We start from the raw sequence: 17,806 nt of genomic DNA on the forward strand, positions 1-17,806 counted from the left end.
ATACAAAAGTGGATACAGTGGAAGTCTCCCTCCATTATAGCCCCTCTCTTGTCCCCGAGCCATCTAAAACCCCTTCTTGAAGTCAACTGTTATTCTCACTTTTTTTTTTTTTTTTAAGATTTTATGTATTTATTTATTTATTTGAGAGAAATAGCAAGAGAGAGCAGGGAGCCTAACAGAGGGCTCCATTCCCCAACCGCTGGGATCATGACATGAGCCAAAGGCTGACGTTTAACCAGCTGAACCACCCAGGCACCTCCCATTCTCATTCCTTCCAAAGATATTTTTGTGCCCATATAAGAAAACATATGTGTATATTTTTTGCTCATTATTCAGAACAACTGTTTATACACAGCATTCTGCACTTTTTTTTTTCACTTAACATATTCTTGGGGATCACGGAAACATGAAAGCTTTTTTTAAAGAAAACTTGTTTGGTACTCAGGTGAGCTGGACCCGGAAAGAATGGGCTCTGGTATTCAGTACGGGGATGCCGCCTTGAGACAGCTGCGGTCACCGCGTCGTGCACAGGCCCCAAGCGCTCAGGAATGTGGTTGTTAGAGAAGCACAGAGTATCCAGGTAGGTGCTCTTGTCACATCACCTCTGCTGGCCCTCTTACCGTAGACTCTGTCCACTGCTCTGGAGTCCTGCGCATGCTTAACTGTGAAGCTTCTCATTCCTCTTTGCAGCGTCGTTATGAACCTGAGAGGTGAGTGGGTAATTAAAAGTTAGATATTTCAGCAACAGTGGAATACACATGCTTCTCAAGCTCATGTGGAATGTGCAGCAAGATAGACCACATTCTGAGCTATAAAACCACAGTTTAACAAATTTAAAAGAACAGAAATTGTACAATGTCTTCTCCTGGACTACAGTGGCATGAAAGTAGAAGTCAGTAACAGAAAGATAACTGGAAAACCCAAAATATGTGGAGGTTAAACAACACACTTTTAAGTAACTCTTGGGTCGAAGGAGAAGTCTCAAGAAGAAATTAAAAACATTTTGAACTAAATGAAATTCACCTTATGAAAATGTGGGTGGAGGCTGTGTAAGCAATGCCTAGAGAGAAATATAAAGCATTGAATGCATACTTAGAAAAGAAGAAAGATCTAAAATCAGTCATCTAAATGTCTGCCATAGAAAACTAGAAAAACAAGAGCAAATTAAATCCAAAGTAGGCAGAAGAAATAAGAATTACAACAGAAATTAATGAAATTAATACCAGAAAGTCAATAGAGAAAAATCAGTAAAATCAAAGCTAATTCTTTGAAAAGATCAGTAAAATCAATAAGCCTATAACCAAACTAATTAAGAAAAGGGGGTTCATAAATTACTAATATCAAAAATGGGAGAGGGGACATCACTGCAGGTTTTACGGACATTAAAAGGACAATAAAGGAACACTATGAATAATTCTATACCCACAAACTGGATAACGTAGATGAACTAGACCAATTAATTAAAAGACATAATTTGCCAAAATTCAAGAAAAAATAGGCCACTTGAATAGGTCTACATCTATTAAAGAAGTTGAGCCTGTGATTAATAATTTTCCAAAACAGAAAGTACCAGACCCAGATGGGTTCACTGGTGAATCCTACCAAACATTTAAGGAAGAAATTATACCATTTCTCTATAGTCTCTTTCACAAGAGAGAAACAGATGGAATGCTGCCTACCTCATTCTATGAGGCCAGTATTACCCTAATTTTGAAACCAAAGACATTAGAAGAAAACTACAGACCAGTATCTCTCATGAATATAAATGCAAAAATCCACAATAAGATATTAGTAAATTAAATCAGCAATGTACAAAAAAAAATTCTAAACCACTTCCAAGTGGGATTTATTTTGGGTATGCAAGGCTGGCTCACCATTCCAAAACCCATCACATGAATGGGTTAAAGAAGAAAAATCATGATCCTGTGAAGAGAAACATCATTTGACAAAATCCAGTACACATTCATGATGAAAATTCTCAGTAAACTAGGAATAGAGGGGAATTTCCTCAGCTTGGTAAAGGATATCGACAGAAAACTACCACTAACATCATTAAACCTGAAGCTTTCCCATTATTGAAAGGAACAGGCAAGGATGTCACCTCACCAGTCCTTTTCAACATTGTACTGGAAGTTCTAGCTAACGCAGAAGATGAGAAGAGGAAATGAAAGGAATACAGATAGGGAAGGAAGAAACTGTTCACAGGTGACTTGGTTATCTATAATGTAGAAAATCTGAAAGAATCCATAGACTCCTGCCTAAGCAGTTACACAGCAAGGTCAGATTGCAGGATACAGTTAGTGTACAAAGCCAGTCACTTTCCTGTGTACCACGGATAAACAAGTACAGTTTGAAATCAATACTGTTTATATTAGCATTCAAAAAAGCGAATACTTAGGTATGATTCCTATAAAATGTGTACAAGATCTATATGAGGAAGACCAAACTGATTCTATAGTTTATGGAGTAGCAAGAGACCCAGAAGAGCCAAGACAGGATGGAAGAACAACGAAGTTGGAGGACTGTGGCTAATGGACTTCAAGACACTGTCCAGCTGTGGTCGTCAAGACCGTTTGGTATCGATGAAAATAAAAACAAGCAGATCAGTGGAACAGAATAGAGAGCACAGAAATACATCCACATAAGTATAGTCACTTGATGAAGGAACACAGATAAGGCAATGGAGTGAAGATAGTCTTTTCCATAAAAGGCGCTGGAACAACTGGCCATCTGCATTAAAAAAAAAAAAAAAAATCTAGACACCTACCTTACACCCTTTACACAAATTAACTCAACATGGATCATAGACCCAAATGTAAAACATAAAACTCTTCAACTCCTATAAGATAACATAGGAAAGAAACCTAGAGGACCTTGAGTATGACAGTGACTTTTTCGAACCAACACCAAAGGCACGATCCATGGGAGACGTAATTGATAAGCTGATACAAGATTTCTGCTTTAAGAAAGATGAGGAGAGATAGAGAAGACAGGCCACGGACTGGGAAAAAATATTCCCAAGACATATCTAATAAAGGATTATTATCCAAATAGACAAAGAACCCTTCCAACTTAATAAGAAAAATGACCAAACACTATAGCGGACGCCTCACCAAAAGAGGCATACACTGTAGACAGCGGCGAGTTTATGAAGATACTGCAGGCATCGTCGTCGGGGACATGCAGATGAAAGCAACAGTGAGATACCACTACAATACACTGGAATGGCCAAAATACTAGACACGGACACCACCAGATGCTGGCAAGCATGTGGAGTGGTCAGAATGGTCACTCGTTGCTGGCGGGAGGGGGCGGAATGGTGCGGCCACCTTGGAAGACCATGGATCAGCTTCTCACAAAGTAAACACACTCTGTAAACATGACCCAGCAGGCTCACTGCTTCCGTATTTACTGAAAGGAGGTGCAAACACCAAAATCTGGGGTGCCTGGCTGGCTCAGCTGGTAGAGCTGGTGACTCTAACTCTCAAGGTCATGAGTTCAAGCCCCATGTTGAGGATGGAGCCTGCTTAAAAAGAGAAAAGAAAAGAAAACAAAAATCTGCACGTGGATGTTTATAGCAGCTTTATTCGTAATTACCAAAACTTAAAAACATCTCAGATGGTCTTCAGCAAATGGATAGGCTAACCTGTGTACATCCAAGCAGTGCAGTTATTCGGTGCTAAGAAGAAATGAGCTATCAAGCCATGAGAGAGTGGAGGACTGTGAGAGCACGTTACTAAGTGAATGACGCCATCTGGAGAAAAGGCTCCATCCTGCGTGGTCCCCACACTAACATTCTGGAAAAGATGAAACTGTGGCAGTAACAACTAGGTCAGTGGTTTTCAGGTTGAGGATGGGAGGAGTGAATAGGCAGAGCATGGACGATATTTGGGGCAGTGAAAATACCCTGCATAATACCGCGATGATAGACACTTGTCACTGTATATTTGTCCAGCATCTGGAGGAAACCATGGTGTAAATAATGGACTTCGGGTGACGATGACAATTGTGTGTTAGTGGAGCTCCATCAGTCCTAACAGACGGACCTCCCTGGTCTGGGATGTCGATAATGGGGGAGGCTCTGCACGTGTGTGAGCAGAGGCGTATGGGAAAATATAAAAATAAAAAATCTTCATAAGAAAAACACAAAATCATAAGAAAAAAATCCTAAAGCAACCACTAAAATAACAGGACAAAAAAAGTTTTGGCTAATGAGCGAACATAGGAATTTACATGGAGTAAACACAAAATTAAGCTAACTAATCAAAAAGAAGGCAGAAGAAGAAAATGAGTAAAGAACAGATCAAACAGGAAATGGTCGATTAAACTCTACCAATTAGAAAAGATGTTCTGCTTGAAAGAATTTAAGCTTTATAGGAAATCTTTAGGTTCTTGGTCAGAACAAAAGGATGAGTGGTAAGTGGAGGGAGTAATTGGGATAGAGATTTTTCTGCCTTTGTATCCATAAGGAGACTTTTGGGTAAGTTGAAGTCTAAATGTATCTGTTGCTAAAATAGAAGGCTTATTTATTAAAACTTACAGATGGAGATTTTACCTTTCTAAAGCTTTCTTTTTCCCATTTACCGCAGTGGACTTTTTTAACGTACCTACCACATTATCTAACAGGTTTAGGTAGGTTTAAGTGAAGTTGGAAGATACATTCACTGAGTCCCAATGGGACTTCAAGCTATGTTTATCTGTACATTTATAGTTATGCATATTTCTAAATTATTCTTAATATATTTTAGGTGTTCATACAGTGGTACTTGGGACACAGTTGTTGGACCTTGAAGAAGAAGTTTTTTTACCACCATCTTTTTCTACTTTATACAGAAGTAGATGTTTGTGCGAAGAAAAATGATCCGGGGTGTTATGCAAGCTTATAGATGTGGCACAGTGAATCAGATAGTAATAAATCTCATTAAACGGACGGTCCTGTGAGGTGTATACATGTATGTAAAGATTTTCTGCTCCAATATTTCCCTTTCACTTTTGGTTGCAATCCTGTGTGCCGTATATATGCTCCAGCGAATCACGTCTCCACAGCATGGTATCTGACGTCAGGCACGGTAGAATGTTGCCCTAAGTGCAGTCAAAGATGTTGTTGTTCTTAATCATATGTTAGTGGTGAGGTGTCCTTGGGTCATCACGTCCGGTGTCGCGCACAGCTGGTTACATTTACGACCTGACACTCACAGACTCTGGCCTCGGTGGCCAGTGCAGCACTGACGTCACTCCGCCTGCCACCGTCCTCCAAGTGTTTCCGTCATCCGCCCTTGAAATGCTAGACCAGTAGTTACCCCCACACGGAGGTAAAATGAAACGTGGAGTGTTTCCATGAACTTTACACTGTCCAGTACTCTGCTGACTTTAAAATATCTTCATCCAGACCAGTTTGGGAAGCATAGCCTGAGGGCCCGCTGTGTTTTAGGCGCCAGACTGGGAGATCCGTTCTGCTTTTGGCTGTTCGTAAGTGTGACGGATGGTGTAATCTGGGGCTGCTCCTGTGTTTCTGGTTTACTGCTCTTGATGGTCCCCTGCTGGAAGACATTGTTTGTTAACTGTGCTTTTCCTGGGATTCAGTGTATGATGTCACTGCCTCTTTTTTAAGTCTTTTATTGTTTCGTGTTTGTTTTAAGGAAACCCACTAAATCAAGTCAATATTAAAGGAATACCACTCATTAAGAAATTTCTGTATAGCTTTCGCTGAATACTTAAATGCCTTACTACGGTTATCAAGTTGACATGTTTTTAATTCACCTACGGTGTATTGAAGTATTATATATATTGTATTACAAAGACTTGTTCTGATATTTTAAAATGTCAATGCAAAAAGCATATAATAGAACTTTTCTTTAAAGTTGGAATACAGTGTTATTTAAGGCTAAAAGGTTAAAAAGCATTCTTCACCTTCAGTGTGTTCTTTCACTGTGACTTTTAGCTGCAGACTGGGAGATTTCATTGCCTTTCAGTTAGAAGCTGCCCACCGCTTTTGTTGTTTGACGGAGTCAACAGAGCACAGCGGCGCCACAGACTCTGGAAGGTGGATTTGGAGGAAAATAGTACGTATCTGTTTTAGGTACTTCCATTTTGCTTTTTTTTTTTCCAATGCCATGGATATTTTCTTTTGAAAAGTCAGAATATGACGCAGACTCTGAGACTGAGCTACTCCGTGGACCGGGCTGGGAGAACATTGGATGCAGTGTCGCATTTATGACAGTTCCGTGGGCCGCTCGCGTCTGAGCCGCATTTTGCCTGGGACAGGAGCATGTCTGTTCTACACATCATTTATTCAAAAGCAGGAATTTTTTAAATGAATGTGAAGTTGGTTTCTAAATGAGCCTATTCATGAAACCACAGGTACTGCATATAATTCCACATCCTCTGACCAATAAAAGTTGCTGGAGAACCAAACCATGGTGGTTCTTAATAAAGGCCTTCGGGAGAAATGGAGGAGGAGGAGAACTGAGTGTTGGCCAGTGGAGTGTCCTCTGCCAGTTCTCCGTTCTGCACAGATCCCAGCCCCTGGGTCCCAGGTTATCCATCCGGAGATAACGCAGCCGGCACAGGTCCGGGCGTGGTCTGCCCTGCCCCTCCACACACGCACGCTTCAGGCACAACGAGTGAGCAGGTACCTGTGCTTCTGACCATCTAGAAATCTGAGGTGCCCACGACCCCTTGCTTGGGTTTGATTCATCTGCTAGAATAGCTCATAGAACTGAGAAAAACCATTTACTTGCTAGAATGCTGATTCATCGCAAAGGTTACCGGCGAACCACCAGATGGAAAGATACATGGGGCCGGGGCTGGAAGGGTCCCGAGCCCAGGAGCCCCTGTGCCCCTGGAGTTTGGGGTGCACCAGCCTCCTAGTCAAGGATGTGTTCTTGTTCATCAGCCTGGAAACTCATCAAGCCCTGTTCCAGCCTGCCCCCCCGTCCTTCCCAAGTTGAGGTCGTGGAGCTGAAAGTTCCAGGCCCTCCAATGATTTGGTCTTTCTCTGGTCACCAGTTTCCGTCTGAGGCTCAGGGGGCCGCATCCTCAGTCGCCTCATTAGCATAAGCCCCAGCATGCTCAGCGGGACGCTTTGTGACTAACAGAACACAGCCCATCACAGGAAGAGTCAGGGGTTTTAGGAGCGCCATGCCAGGAATCGGGAACAAAAAACAAATATAAAACATAATAAAAACAAACAAACAAACAAAAAACCAAATATATGTTATTATATTCTAGTCTAGTAAATGTTATGTATACATTTTCCACAACTTATGGCTTTCCAGGATACTCTTAATTTACATTTCTAGAAAAGTATTTTTTCAGTCTTTGTAGAAAAATATTCTGAACTCCATTTAGACTTGGAATTGTTTGTTCTTTTACAAGTCCAGCATTTAGTGAAAATAAGAATGTCACAGTTTGGAAATCTAATGGTTTTATTAAAAACCTGTTTTATTGTGACTAATGAAATCTTAAGGATTTCATAGCAGATCAGTATTATTCAGAGTGATGAAAAATCTGATGTTATAATTAGAAATTCGGGGCACCTGGGTAGCTCAGTCGGTTAAGTGTCTGCCTTTGGCTCCCGTCCTGATCCCAGGGTCCTGGGACTGAGCCCCACGTTGGGCTCCCCGCTCAGCAGAAGTCTGCTTCTCAGTCTGCCTTGCCTGTCGCTCTCCCTGCTTGTGCTCTCTCTCTCTCTCTGTCTCTGTCAAATAAATAAAATCTTTAAAGAAAAAAAAATTAGAAATTTAAATCATTAGCAAATCATACTGTAACACCATTGGTGGTTCTTCATTTTCTGTCAAATTTATCCTTTTTTTTTTTTTGAGGGGAGATTTAGAGGAATTTCAAAACACCTATGAATTTTTAATCTTTTTTAATGTGCCAGTTGTAAAGTGACTCTCTTTCCTAATCATTCCACCTGTTCATATACGTATAATCAGAGTTTATCCCAGTTGTGGCTTAGTTACTTGCCAATTGTATTAAATTCTTGGAGGAGTTGTTTCAGACTTTTAGAGGGATTTCTTTGAAAACACCCAGCAGATTCAGGAAGACCCATGGCTAAGTGTCGGCCATCACCCTCCCAGGTTAGAAAATACTACATACTATGAGAAGACAATGGTGTGATTCTGTGTGTGTCTCTGTCTGCTCTACCTCTGACCCATTTTTCATGCTGTAACGTTGCAAACATCCAAGGCATCTGCCACTGCACCCACACTAGTTCAGTATGCATCTCCGAAAAGAATGTTTTTATTTTTTTTTTTATTATTTTTTTTTTTTTAAGATTTTATTCATTTATTTGACAGAGAGAGATCACAGGTAGGTAGAGAGGCTGGCAGAGAGAAAGAGAGAGAGAGAGAGAAGCAGGCTCCCCGCTGAGCAGAGAGCCCGACGTGGGACTCGATCCCAGGACCCTGAGATCATGACCCGAGCCGAAGGCAGTGGCCTAACCCACTGAGCCACCCAGGCGCCCCAAGAATGTTTTTAATTTTACATAATCACCGTGCCATTAAGAACTTCTTTGGTTTTTTTCCTCTTTTTTTTTTTTTTAAGATCTTATTTATTTATTTTACAGATAGAGATCACAAGTAGGCAGAGAGAGAGGAGGAAGCAGGATCCCTGCTGAGCAGAGAGCCCGATGCGGGGCTTGATCCAAGGACCCTGGGATCATTACCTGATCTGAAGGCAGAGGCTTTAACCCACTGAGCCACCCAGGCGCCCTGCCATTAAGAACTTCTTAAAAGATACTGATACAAAGCCAAGAATGGTTGTTTTTTCTTGTCTTGCAATTATATAAAGTTTTCTGGCATTTATGGAAAAAGCAAGATGCAAATCTTTTGTACAGTGTTTTCAGAGCATGTGGCTAACTCACAGCAGTGCAGTCCCTGGCCCTGGGGGCCCTTGTTCCTGCAGCAGGAGCACTGGGGTGGCCAGCACAGCATCAGTAAAATACTGATTTCTCTGTGTTTGGGGGGCGGCCCTCAAGTCATTTTATATGGAATTTCTTTTTTGTAATATGAGTAATTCAGAGTAAATCTCCCCCATTATTCCCTTTTCCAGAACAGTCATTGTATTCGTTTCCATGGCCATAAATATACATCACATACCCACAGTACATATTATGCCCGTTTCCAGGGGATACTGGTGCTTTTATAGGACACGCACATTTCTCTGAATGCCCCTCTGCTTTCCCATTGTGCCTTTGCATGGACCGTGTGTTTTCTTCACTTGAAATGCACCCCCACCAGCTCTGCAAGTCTGTCGGGCTCAGCCTGTTGTCCTGGAGGGGATGCTGTGGAACTGCTTTGCTGGGAGCCTCCTCTAAGCCCCTTCCTGCCCCGGACAGCAGCACACTCTGCTCTTGTCATTTTCTATCCTAACCTTTCTTTTGATATTGATCGCTTTTATCTATATGTTATTCTTACTTGTCTTCTCTCCTGGGCTAAGACCGCCCCAGAATGGGGCTGCCTTTTGTGTGCCCCATGCGGGACACATAGGAGTGCTTGTGGGAAGGACAGATGATCGTCAATTCTGTCCCCACGGCTTTCTAAAGTACTCGGATGTCCCATCTATCCACGGCAAGATCCCTCTTTTGCAAAATCCCCGAAAGGTGCTCATATGATCCTGCTAAATCCCTTTCTGTCCAGGAGGGAGTTTCATAACTCATAGAGCCCCTTTGCAGATGACATCACCGAGACGGTGAAGTAGAGGAGCCCAGCCTCTCCCCCCGCAAAGATCAATCTGGACAACATTGGACACATTTCCACGAAATCAGCTCCAGGAGAGCTCAGCAATCCACTTAACTTCAACACAGTGGGACAAAAAACCTGAGAATAACCACAAAAAGGGGGAAAAAGAAAAGCTTCATTTTGCCTGTGTTCTCGCATCCTGAGGCCGGCACGGCTCGGCACCGTGAGAACAGCCCCTCGGAAGAGTTCTCCCCACCAGGCAAGGGAGAGTGGAGGGAATGACCAATCTCCCGAGCCTCTTGGGGCACCACACAGAGGACCCACTTCAGTTTTACCCCAGCCAGCGTCCTGCAACACTGAGACCTATAGAGATGGCCAAGAGCAAGGAAGAGGGCCAAGGGCTCTAGGTCGCAGCCACTCTGCAGGAGCAGCCGTGATCGCCAGTGACCTCTGCAGAGGACCCCGCAGCTTTCACCCCTGCAGATTTCATTCTTTTTGTTTGTTTGTTTGTTTGTTTTGCCCCTGTGCCAGGTGCCCAAGTCCCTCCTTGCTCCCTCCCAGTGCCCCTGCCAGAGCCCGGGGTCTGCAGCTACATGAGTGCAAGGTGCCAGCCTGGACTTCCCCTCCGCCATGTCAGGGCTGACCTCCCAGTGCCACGTGCACATTTACCCCAGCCCCTACAGCTGGGTACTCGCAGGCCACCAGCCTGACTCCAACCGCTGGTCAGTACTGCAGCCGGAGAAGTGCACACCCACAGCCAGGGTGCCCCAGCTGCTTGCTTCTGGGCCTGCAGTTGGCCCAAATCCTTGTTGCTGGCTCTGGCCTCTGCCACTACTCCGACACCTGTGGCTGGCTTCCGCAGCCAAGTATGCGCATACCACCAGCCTGGCCACCACTGCTGCCTGCCCTGGTCCCGAGCTACTGGACAGGAAACATCACCGAGGATCCCAACAGCCCTTGAAGCCGCCGCAGATCCTCGCACACCAGTGCTTGCCAAGGGTCACCCAGTTGATGCCGTGGACCTCACTGGCCTGAACTAATACAGCATCTGACCTGGAGCCACCACACCCTCCGGCACTCGGCACCCTGCGTGACAAGTCCTGGTGACACAGCACGCCCCAGCAGCCTCCGTTCGCAGCGGCAGGCTTTCCTCCCTGAAGCCAGTCCATGCAGTCAAGGAGATGACTGCTTCTCCAAATGCACATATACCTTTGCAAAGTGACAGATCACAAAGAACTGGGGAACACAAGAGCAGCGCCAGAAACATCCAGAAGCTGACCCCCAAAGGAATGGAGAGACATGAATTGCCTAATGAAGAATTCAAAATAGTTGTTCTGGAAGGTGCTCAGAGAATTACAAGAAAACACAAACAGTTTATCAAACTCAGAAAAACCACAAGAACAAAATGAGTTCAACAAAGAGAGACCGAAAACATAAAAAAGAACCAAACACATTTTGGAGCTGAAGAATACAACTATTAAAATGCAGGATTCAGTGGAGAGCTTCAACAGCAGACCAGACGGAAGAATCCATGAGCTTAAGGGCAGATGGTATGAAATTACCCAGAGAAGCAAAGAAAGAATGAAAAGGAATGAAGAAAGCCTACAGGACTTACAGAGCACCATTAAGAAGCAACCCACCTGGGACGCCTGGGTGGCTCAGTCAGTTAAGTGGCTGCCTTCGGCTCAGGTCATGATTCCATGGTCCAGGGATTGAGTCCCTCATCTGGCTCCCTGCTCGGTGGGGAGTCTGCTTCTCCCTCTGCATCTGCTTGTGCTCTCCCTCATGCTCTCTCTCTGAAAAATTAATAAAATCTTTAAAAAAAAATTTTTTTTTTTAATTTTAAAAATTAAAAACAACAACAACAAAAAAGCCTACCCGTGGCTTTGGAGTCCCTGAAAGAGAAGGGAGAAAACACTTTTGGCGGGGGCACCTAGTGGCTCAGTCAGTTAAATGGCTGGTTTGGGTTCAGGTAGTGACCTTGGGGTCCTGGGATCAAGCTCCCTGCTCAGTGGGGAGCCTGCTTCTCCCTCTGCCCCCACCTCATGCTTATGCTCTGTGTGTGTCTCTCTCTCTGAAATAAAATGTTTAAAAAAAATTTTTTTTAAGTAGAGGCTGAGAACTCCCCAAATCAGGGAAGTCATTTGGACATCCAAGTTATTGAAGTTGAAGAGTCAACCAAAATTTCAGTCCAAAACTATCTTCTCCAGGACACATTTTAATAAAAGTGTCTAAAATCATATGTCCTATTCCCTTTCCGAAATTTGGGTAACAGAGTTATCCAATTACTTCACATTCTAGTGGTAAGAGCTTTGACATTTAGGCAGCGGGGGTTTTTCTTTGGATGAGTATATCTTGGGAATTCTGTCTGTACTCTTGGTTGACCTCCTGGTACCTCACGGTGCAGCCTGTGGGAAAGCAGGTACTCAGCCTGTCCTCTCCATTTTCATGACCAAGCTTTAGGCTTGAGAGCTGTGAGAAGCAGTTGAGGATATGATTATTGATGTCTCTTGTTTTAGACCTAGGCATGCTCAGCTTGCTAAATATTGTATGACGGGTCATAAATGCTTGGGGGCAGAATGTGTCAAATCTCTCCGTTTTGTTCATTACATACTTTGTTACACTTGACAAGTCCCCGTGTTGGAGAAGCCAGAGCCCTAATCAGATCTTGAAAACTTGGACCCTGCTGCCTTTTCAAAGGGGGAGAGGAATGGCAAATAGTTTTCCTACTCTAATCTTAAGATTAAATGATTTCACCTGAAACTTGAACTTTGTATCTATTTAAGTTGATTAGACCAGTTTTTACCTGATTTTTCAAACTTTCACCCTGTCTGAGCTATGAGAACTATAGTTCAGCACTTAGAGAAATCCATTTGCTGAGTGGCTCAGCAAATGGGTGGCTCCCTGGGTCTCTTATCCAAGTACAGCCCAGGGTACCCATTCCAAGACCCCAGCAGATGCCTGAAACTGTAGATCCTACTGACCACTACACACACACACACACACATACACACACACACACACCATGTTCTTTTCATATATATAGCTATGATAGGTTTAATTTGTAGATCAAGCACAGTAAGAGAACATCCAAATTGTTAGTATCACCAGCTTTGTGCTTTGGGACCCTCAGACAGTAAAATTGGGGTTCCCTGAACACTACCGCAATACCACCACAGCCACACTGAGAGCTAAGTGGGCCCCGTGACTCCTCGTGGGGGGATGGGGGGAGTTCGCACAACATGGATATGTCAGAGAAGGGGAGGCTTAACCTCTTGGGTGGGACATTGCAGCTGAGAAGAGCATGCAATTTAAAATTGGCAAATCATTTATTTCTGAAATTTTACATTTAATAATTATGGACCAGAGTTGACCACAGGTGACTCAAACCAGAGATAGCTGCCAGCTGGAGAGTGGGGTGGGGTGGGGGGAAACCAATGATTTCTTAAAAAACAAAAACCAAAAAAGTTTATTAGTGAAATTACTAAAAACTTTTTAACAAGCTCATTTCTAATACTATCAGTTAAAATTTCTATAATAATAAAACCTTTTTTCCAAGGGTTTTGCATATTTTACAGCTTAAAAGTATTCTTACATTTAACACCTGATTCAACTTTCAGAACAGCCCTTCGTAGTAGTTTGGAGCAGATCTTCCCCCATCTCACAACTGAGGGCCCAAAATACGGGGCATAGCCGCAGACCGCCCCTAGGAAGTGAGCAAAAGGCACTGGGTGCCCGCTATGGACCCCACCGCTCGGCAGCCAGACAAGGCACTGGGATTTCTAGTGGCTGGAATCCTTTCTTGCCTTAAAATCTACTATGAAAATTTCAAACATCCATTTGTTGGAATTCTTAAAACTCTATAAACAGTTCTTAGTTTAACTAGTGAGAGTGATATTTACTTTAAAAATAATCTTTGGTGCTAAATTATTGGGGGGGATATGTTGATTTCATCACTGTAAAATCAGCTTTTGATTTAAAAAAAAAAAAATTGGGGCACTTGGGTGACTCAGTGGGTTAAGCCTCTGCCTTTAGCTCAGGTCATGATCTCAGGGTCCTGGGATCGAGCCCCGCATCAGGCTCTCTGCTCAGCGGGAAGCCTGCTTCCCCCCTCTCTCTCTCTGCCTGCCTCTCTGCCTACTTGTGATCTCTCTCTGTCAAATAAAATCTTTTTAAAAAAAATTTTTTTTAATTAAAAAAAAAAAAACCACCTTGCAATTTGGGTAACTTGACTTTTGTGCCTGCCTTTAGTTAATTGAAAATACTACAAGTTAAAAGTGCATGGCTGAAAAGGCACGCTTACTGGTTTTTAGAATGCTTGCCACCATCTTCTCGTCGGTGGCTTTTAAAGCTGTCCAGAACTGAAGTTGTAGGTGAGTTAAATAGTAAGGGAAAGGTAAGAATGTGCCGGAGGGAGCCTGTACTGAGATTATCCTCCCCTTACATGGTGAGGTTTGCAGCCCCCACCGCAACATTGCATGTAATTTGCCGAGACCACATTCCTGTTGACCCAGGCTACCCTGGCCTGTGCTGCTTCTCATCTCCATTTCTTTAAGTTAGTCCTTGAGCAAGAGTAAAAGAAAAATTGCTTTATTTACTCAGGATTTTTCTTAACTTAATCTCTAACTATCAGATTATTCTACTGTGACATTCTTTTCTCCTATTCATTTCCAGCAATAATTTTGGCTTTGTGCTAATAAAATGCTAACCTGTTGCTTCCGACTTTTACCAAATAGAGTTTACCTTTTGGGCCCTGTGTAGTGACCTCAACTTTAGGCCAAGTCAGGTGTTTGTTCATAGGGTTGACGTCATGTTTTCCCTGCAGGTCAGGTCTGTTCTGTTACTGGGTGACGCCACACAGCACGGGACTCCGCTGGGGGCAAAGTAGAAGTTCAATGGATGTTGTAGAAAGTACAGAAAGCAAACAGGAGGGCTGAGTGTTGGGGATCATCCCCAAGTGAGCACGGGACAAAGGACCTGGAGCTAAGCCAGGGTGCAGAGCCCTGCCCGAGACAGAGGTGACCAGCTGAGCCAGGTGAGCCATTCGAGGGGGCTCTGGGCAGGAAGCAAGCATTTGGCTGAAAGCAGCATGGAGATGAAGGAACTCAAAGTTCTGAAATCCTAAAGCCGTAAGAACGTGAAAAGAGAAAACTGATGTCATCACAGCTGTTAGTCAACACCTAGGCCATAAAAACAATGACAGATAAAGGAACAGTAAAGCCAGTGCACACACGTAGTTACTCTTACCTAGATCAGAGAATGGTTCAGTTCAGGTCATGATCTCAGGGTCCTGGGATGGAGCCCTGCGTCGTGCTCTCTGCTTGGTGGGGAGCCTGCTTACCCCTCTCTCTATGCCTGTCTCTCTGCCTACTTGTGATCTCTCTCTCTTTGTCAAATAAAATCTTTAAAAAAAATTTTTTTTTAAACTCCAAACCATAAGTTTTATACTTTCTCTTTATTAGCCTAGAAAAGGTTAGTCTTTTTAGTGAAAATTCGGGATTTATATCTTACTGTTCACAAAGCTCAGCGTATACCTCATAGCAGTAGCCGGAGACTGCTCTTAGCGGAGTAAAACTACTTTCTTCATGACTACTACAGTATTTATGGAAAAGCTAGAATTGAATAAAGACAAAAGAATCTTCAGGGGGCAGACATACCTTTGAAGAGGGATATTTAGTTTGTGTTTTCTCTAGGATTTTTTTCTTGAATATCTAATACACTCTTTGTCAAAAATCAAAGCAGAATGAAAGACACACTGTGGAGTGTCCCCATCCCCCATTCTTCCCTCAACTCTGTACGAAACCTCTTGTCCTTTGTGTACTCCCCTCCAGCTTCTTGATTTGGACACAGATAGTTTTTATTACTCTTCCCCTAAACAAAAGGTAACATCTTACATACTATCCACTTTCCATCTCTACTGTATCTTGGAGCTCTTGCATATCTCAGTACACCGAGAGCTTAATCTTCTCACTGAAGGCTACATAGTGTTGCTTCTGACCATGTTTTCTCTAACCAGCTCCTGACTGGTAAACAATTGGGTCATTTCCAATTTTCTGGTTCTTTTGAAATTTTTCCAAAATATTTACTAAATGAGAGCACTTCTCAGTCTTTACCTACATTCTCCTTCCCTCATTTCTTGGAAAAAGTAATAGCATTACTTCTAGTTTAACCCCTTTTTTTATATAGGCAAGAATAATTTAGAAAATTCAGTATCTGGTATGGCCAGTATGCTCTTCTCTAGATCAACCTGTCTTTACCTCACAGACCTACAAGAGCGACCTCTAGAAACTTACTCTTCAATCTATGGCAATTCACGAAAACATATGATGTGACATCTTATATCTAAGGGCTCTTCACTGGATAGTGTTAAGTTTATTGACTACTCATTTAATTGGGAGGAAAAAAGTTCAATTTCTACTTCATATTCACCAAAAAATTAATTCCAGTTGGAATAAAAAACTGAAAACAATAGGCAAGGGTTTGTTTTTTCTTTAAGGCATTGGGAGAACATACAGAATTTTTTTAATGATCAAAGGGCGAATCTTTCTAAAAGTGACACAAAATCCCCCATCTGTAGAGTAAAGGTTTAAGGTTTGACTCTGCATATTAATATTTCCTATAAGACAATGGAACACATGAAGTTTGGCATCGGCTAGGACAACACATTTGCAACACAGTAACAGAAGATTGACACCAATGTATAGAGATCCTAACAAGCTAGACAGATAGGAATGTACTTTAAAAAAATGTGTTTTTCTAATTTTTCCAATATATTTTTAAAAGATTGGCAAGGCACACAAGAAAGCACACAAAGAAATAGATGATTAACAGACATGAAAAAAATGTGAACCTCCATTACCAAGTAAAATGTAAATTGAGATAACCACATTTTATTCCTGATATTGGTAATATATGACTTTTTCTTTTTTTTCTGTCTTGCTACACATTTATCGGTTTTGTTCTTTTTGAAGAACGAGCTATTTGTTTCATTTTTGTTTTCAAATTCATTGATTCCTATCCTTTTACTTTCTTTTCTTCTACTAGATGTGGGTTTATTTTCCTCATTCTTCTCCAGTTTCTTAAGACGGGAGCTTAGGTTATTGATCAAGAACTTCTTTCCTAATATTAACACTCAAAGCTATAAATTTCCTTCTAAGCACTGTTAGCTGTGCCCACAAATTCTAATAGGTTGTAATTTCATTTCTCTTCCATTTAAAATATTTTTAATTGTTCTTGAGGCTTCCTTGGGAGATTCTTATGAGTATATTGTTTGATTTCCAACTGATTTGAGATTTTCCTGTTATCTTTCTTGTTACTGATTTCCAGTTTAATTCCATTATAATCAGAAATATACTTTGTATAATTTCAATTATTTTGCATTTGTTAATGTTTATTTTATAAACAGGATATGGTCTACCTTGATGGATATTCCATGTGCACTTGACAAATATGTTTTTCTGTTGTTGGGTAAAGTGTTCTATAAATGCCAGTTCTTCAATTAATAATATTGCACCTATATGCACTTTTATGTTTATTGTGGCATTCCTTAGCTCTTCTATATCTTCATTGATTTTCTGTCTCCTAGTTTTATTACTGATAGTGTCTCCAACTGTAATTGTAAATTTGTCTAATTTTCCTTCCAATCGTCAGATTTTCCTGCATATATTTTGCCTAAGCATGATTTTCTTTGCAATTTTAGCCTTTTCTGACAGGACAACTTAGTCTGCCCACCCGAGCTCCTCTATTTCCTGTCACAGCCCTGCATTCCCTGGGCATACAGAGAATCCTTGCTCTTCTTGCATGTTGTGATTCTGTAGGGATGATCCTTGCCATGCTTCTAGAAGTTCACCAAGCTTTAGGAACACTCACCATGTTCATGACAGCATTATTAGGACAGAAGCTCATATATCCTATAGCACTGTTGTTAGGATCTAAGGGAAAACTCACTTCTCCTCTGTGTCTCCTCTGCTCTCAATACTAGAGCACTACTCCACTTCTGACACCAGATTTGTGGGTTTTTCACACATCAAGCAATTCTGTGACACCAACAGGTATCCTACAATTTAATTCAATTCTGACAGTATCTACCTGGATATAGTATGAGACCCCACAGGTTGAAAACT

At 42.1% G+C, this 17,806-nt stretch overlaps 1 protein-coding gene and 1 long non-coding RNA gene across 2 annotated transcripts in view; one reads left to right on the top strand and one right to left on the bottom strand.

The window, feature by feature from the left end:
• RAB4A (RAB4A, member RAS oncogene family) overlaps nt 1–6,414 on the top strand; it is a 47,051-nt gene extending 40,637 nt beyond the window's left edge. Inside the window, exons 7-8 of the mRNA XM_059170514.1 lie at nt 446–580; nt 4,749–6,414. Coding sequence (XP_059026497.1) covers nt 446–561 — 116 coding nt within the window. The 3' untranslated portion in view covers nt 562–580; nt 4,749–6,414. The remainder of the gene's footprint in view (nt 1–445; nt 581–4,748) is intronic.
• LOC131829111 (uncharacterized) lies at nt 576–16,517 on the bottom strand. Its single transcript, XR_009352736.1, has 3 exons — nt 14,427–16,517; nt 11,324–11,479; nt 576–703 (listed from the first exon to the last, which is right to left on the bottom strand). It is a non-coding gene; the product is annotated as an uncharacterized LOC131829111 (long non-coding RNA).
• Between the last annotated feature and the right edge of the window lie 1,289 nt (nt 16,518–17,806).

Source organism: Mustela lutreola, chromosome 4, assembly GCF_030435805.1.
Source record: "Mustela lutreola isolate mMusLut2 chromosome 4, mMusLut2.pri, whole genome shotgun sequence".
In the NCBI taxonomy this organism is placed as follows: domain Eukaryota; kingdom Metazoa; phylum Chordata; class Mammalia; order Carnivora; family Mustelidae; genus Mustela; species Mustela lutreola.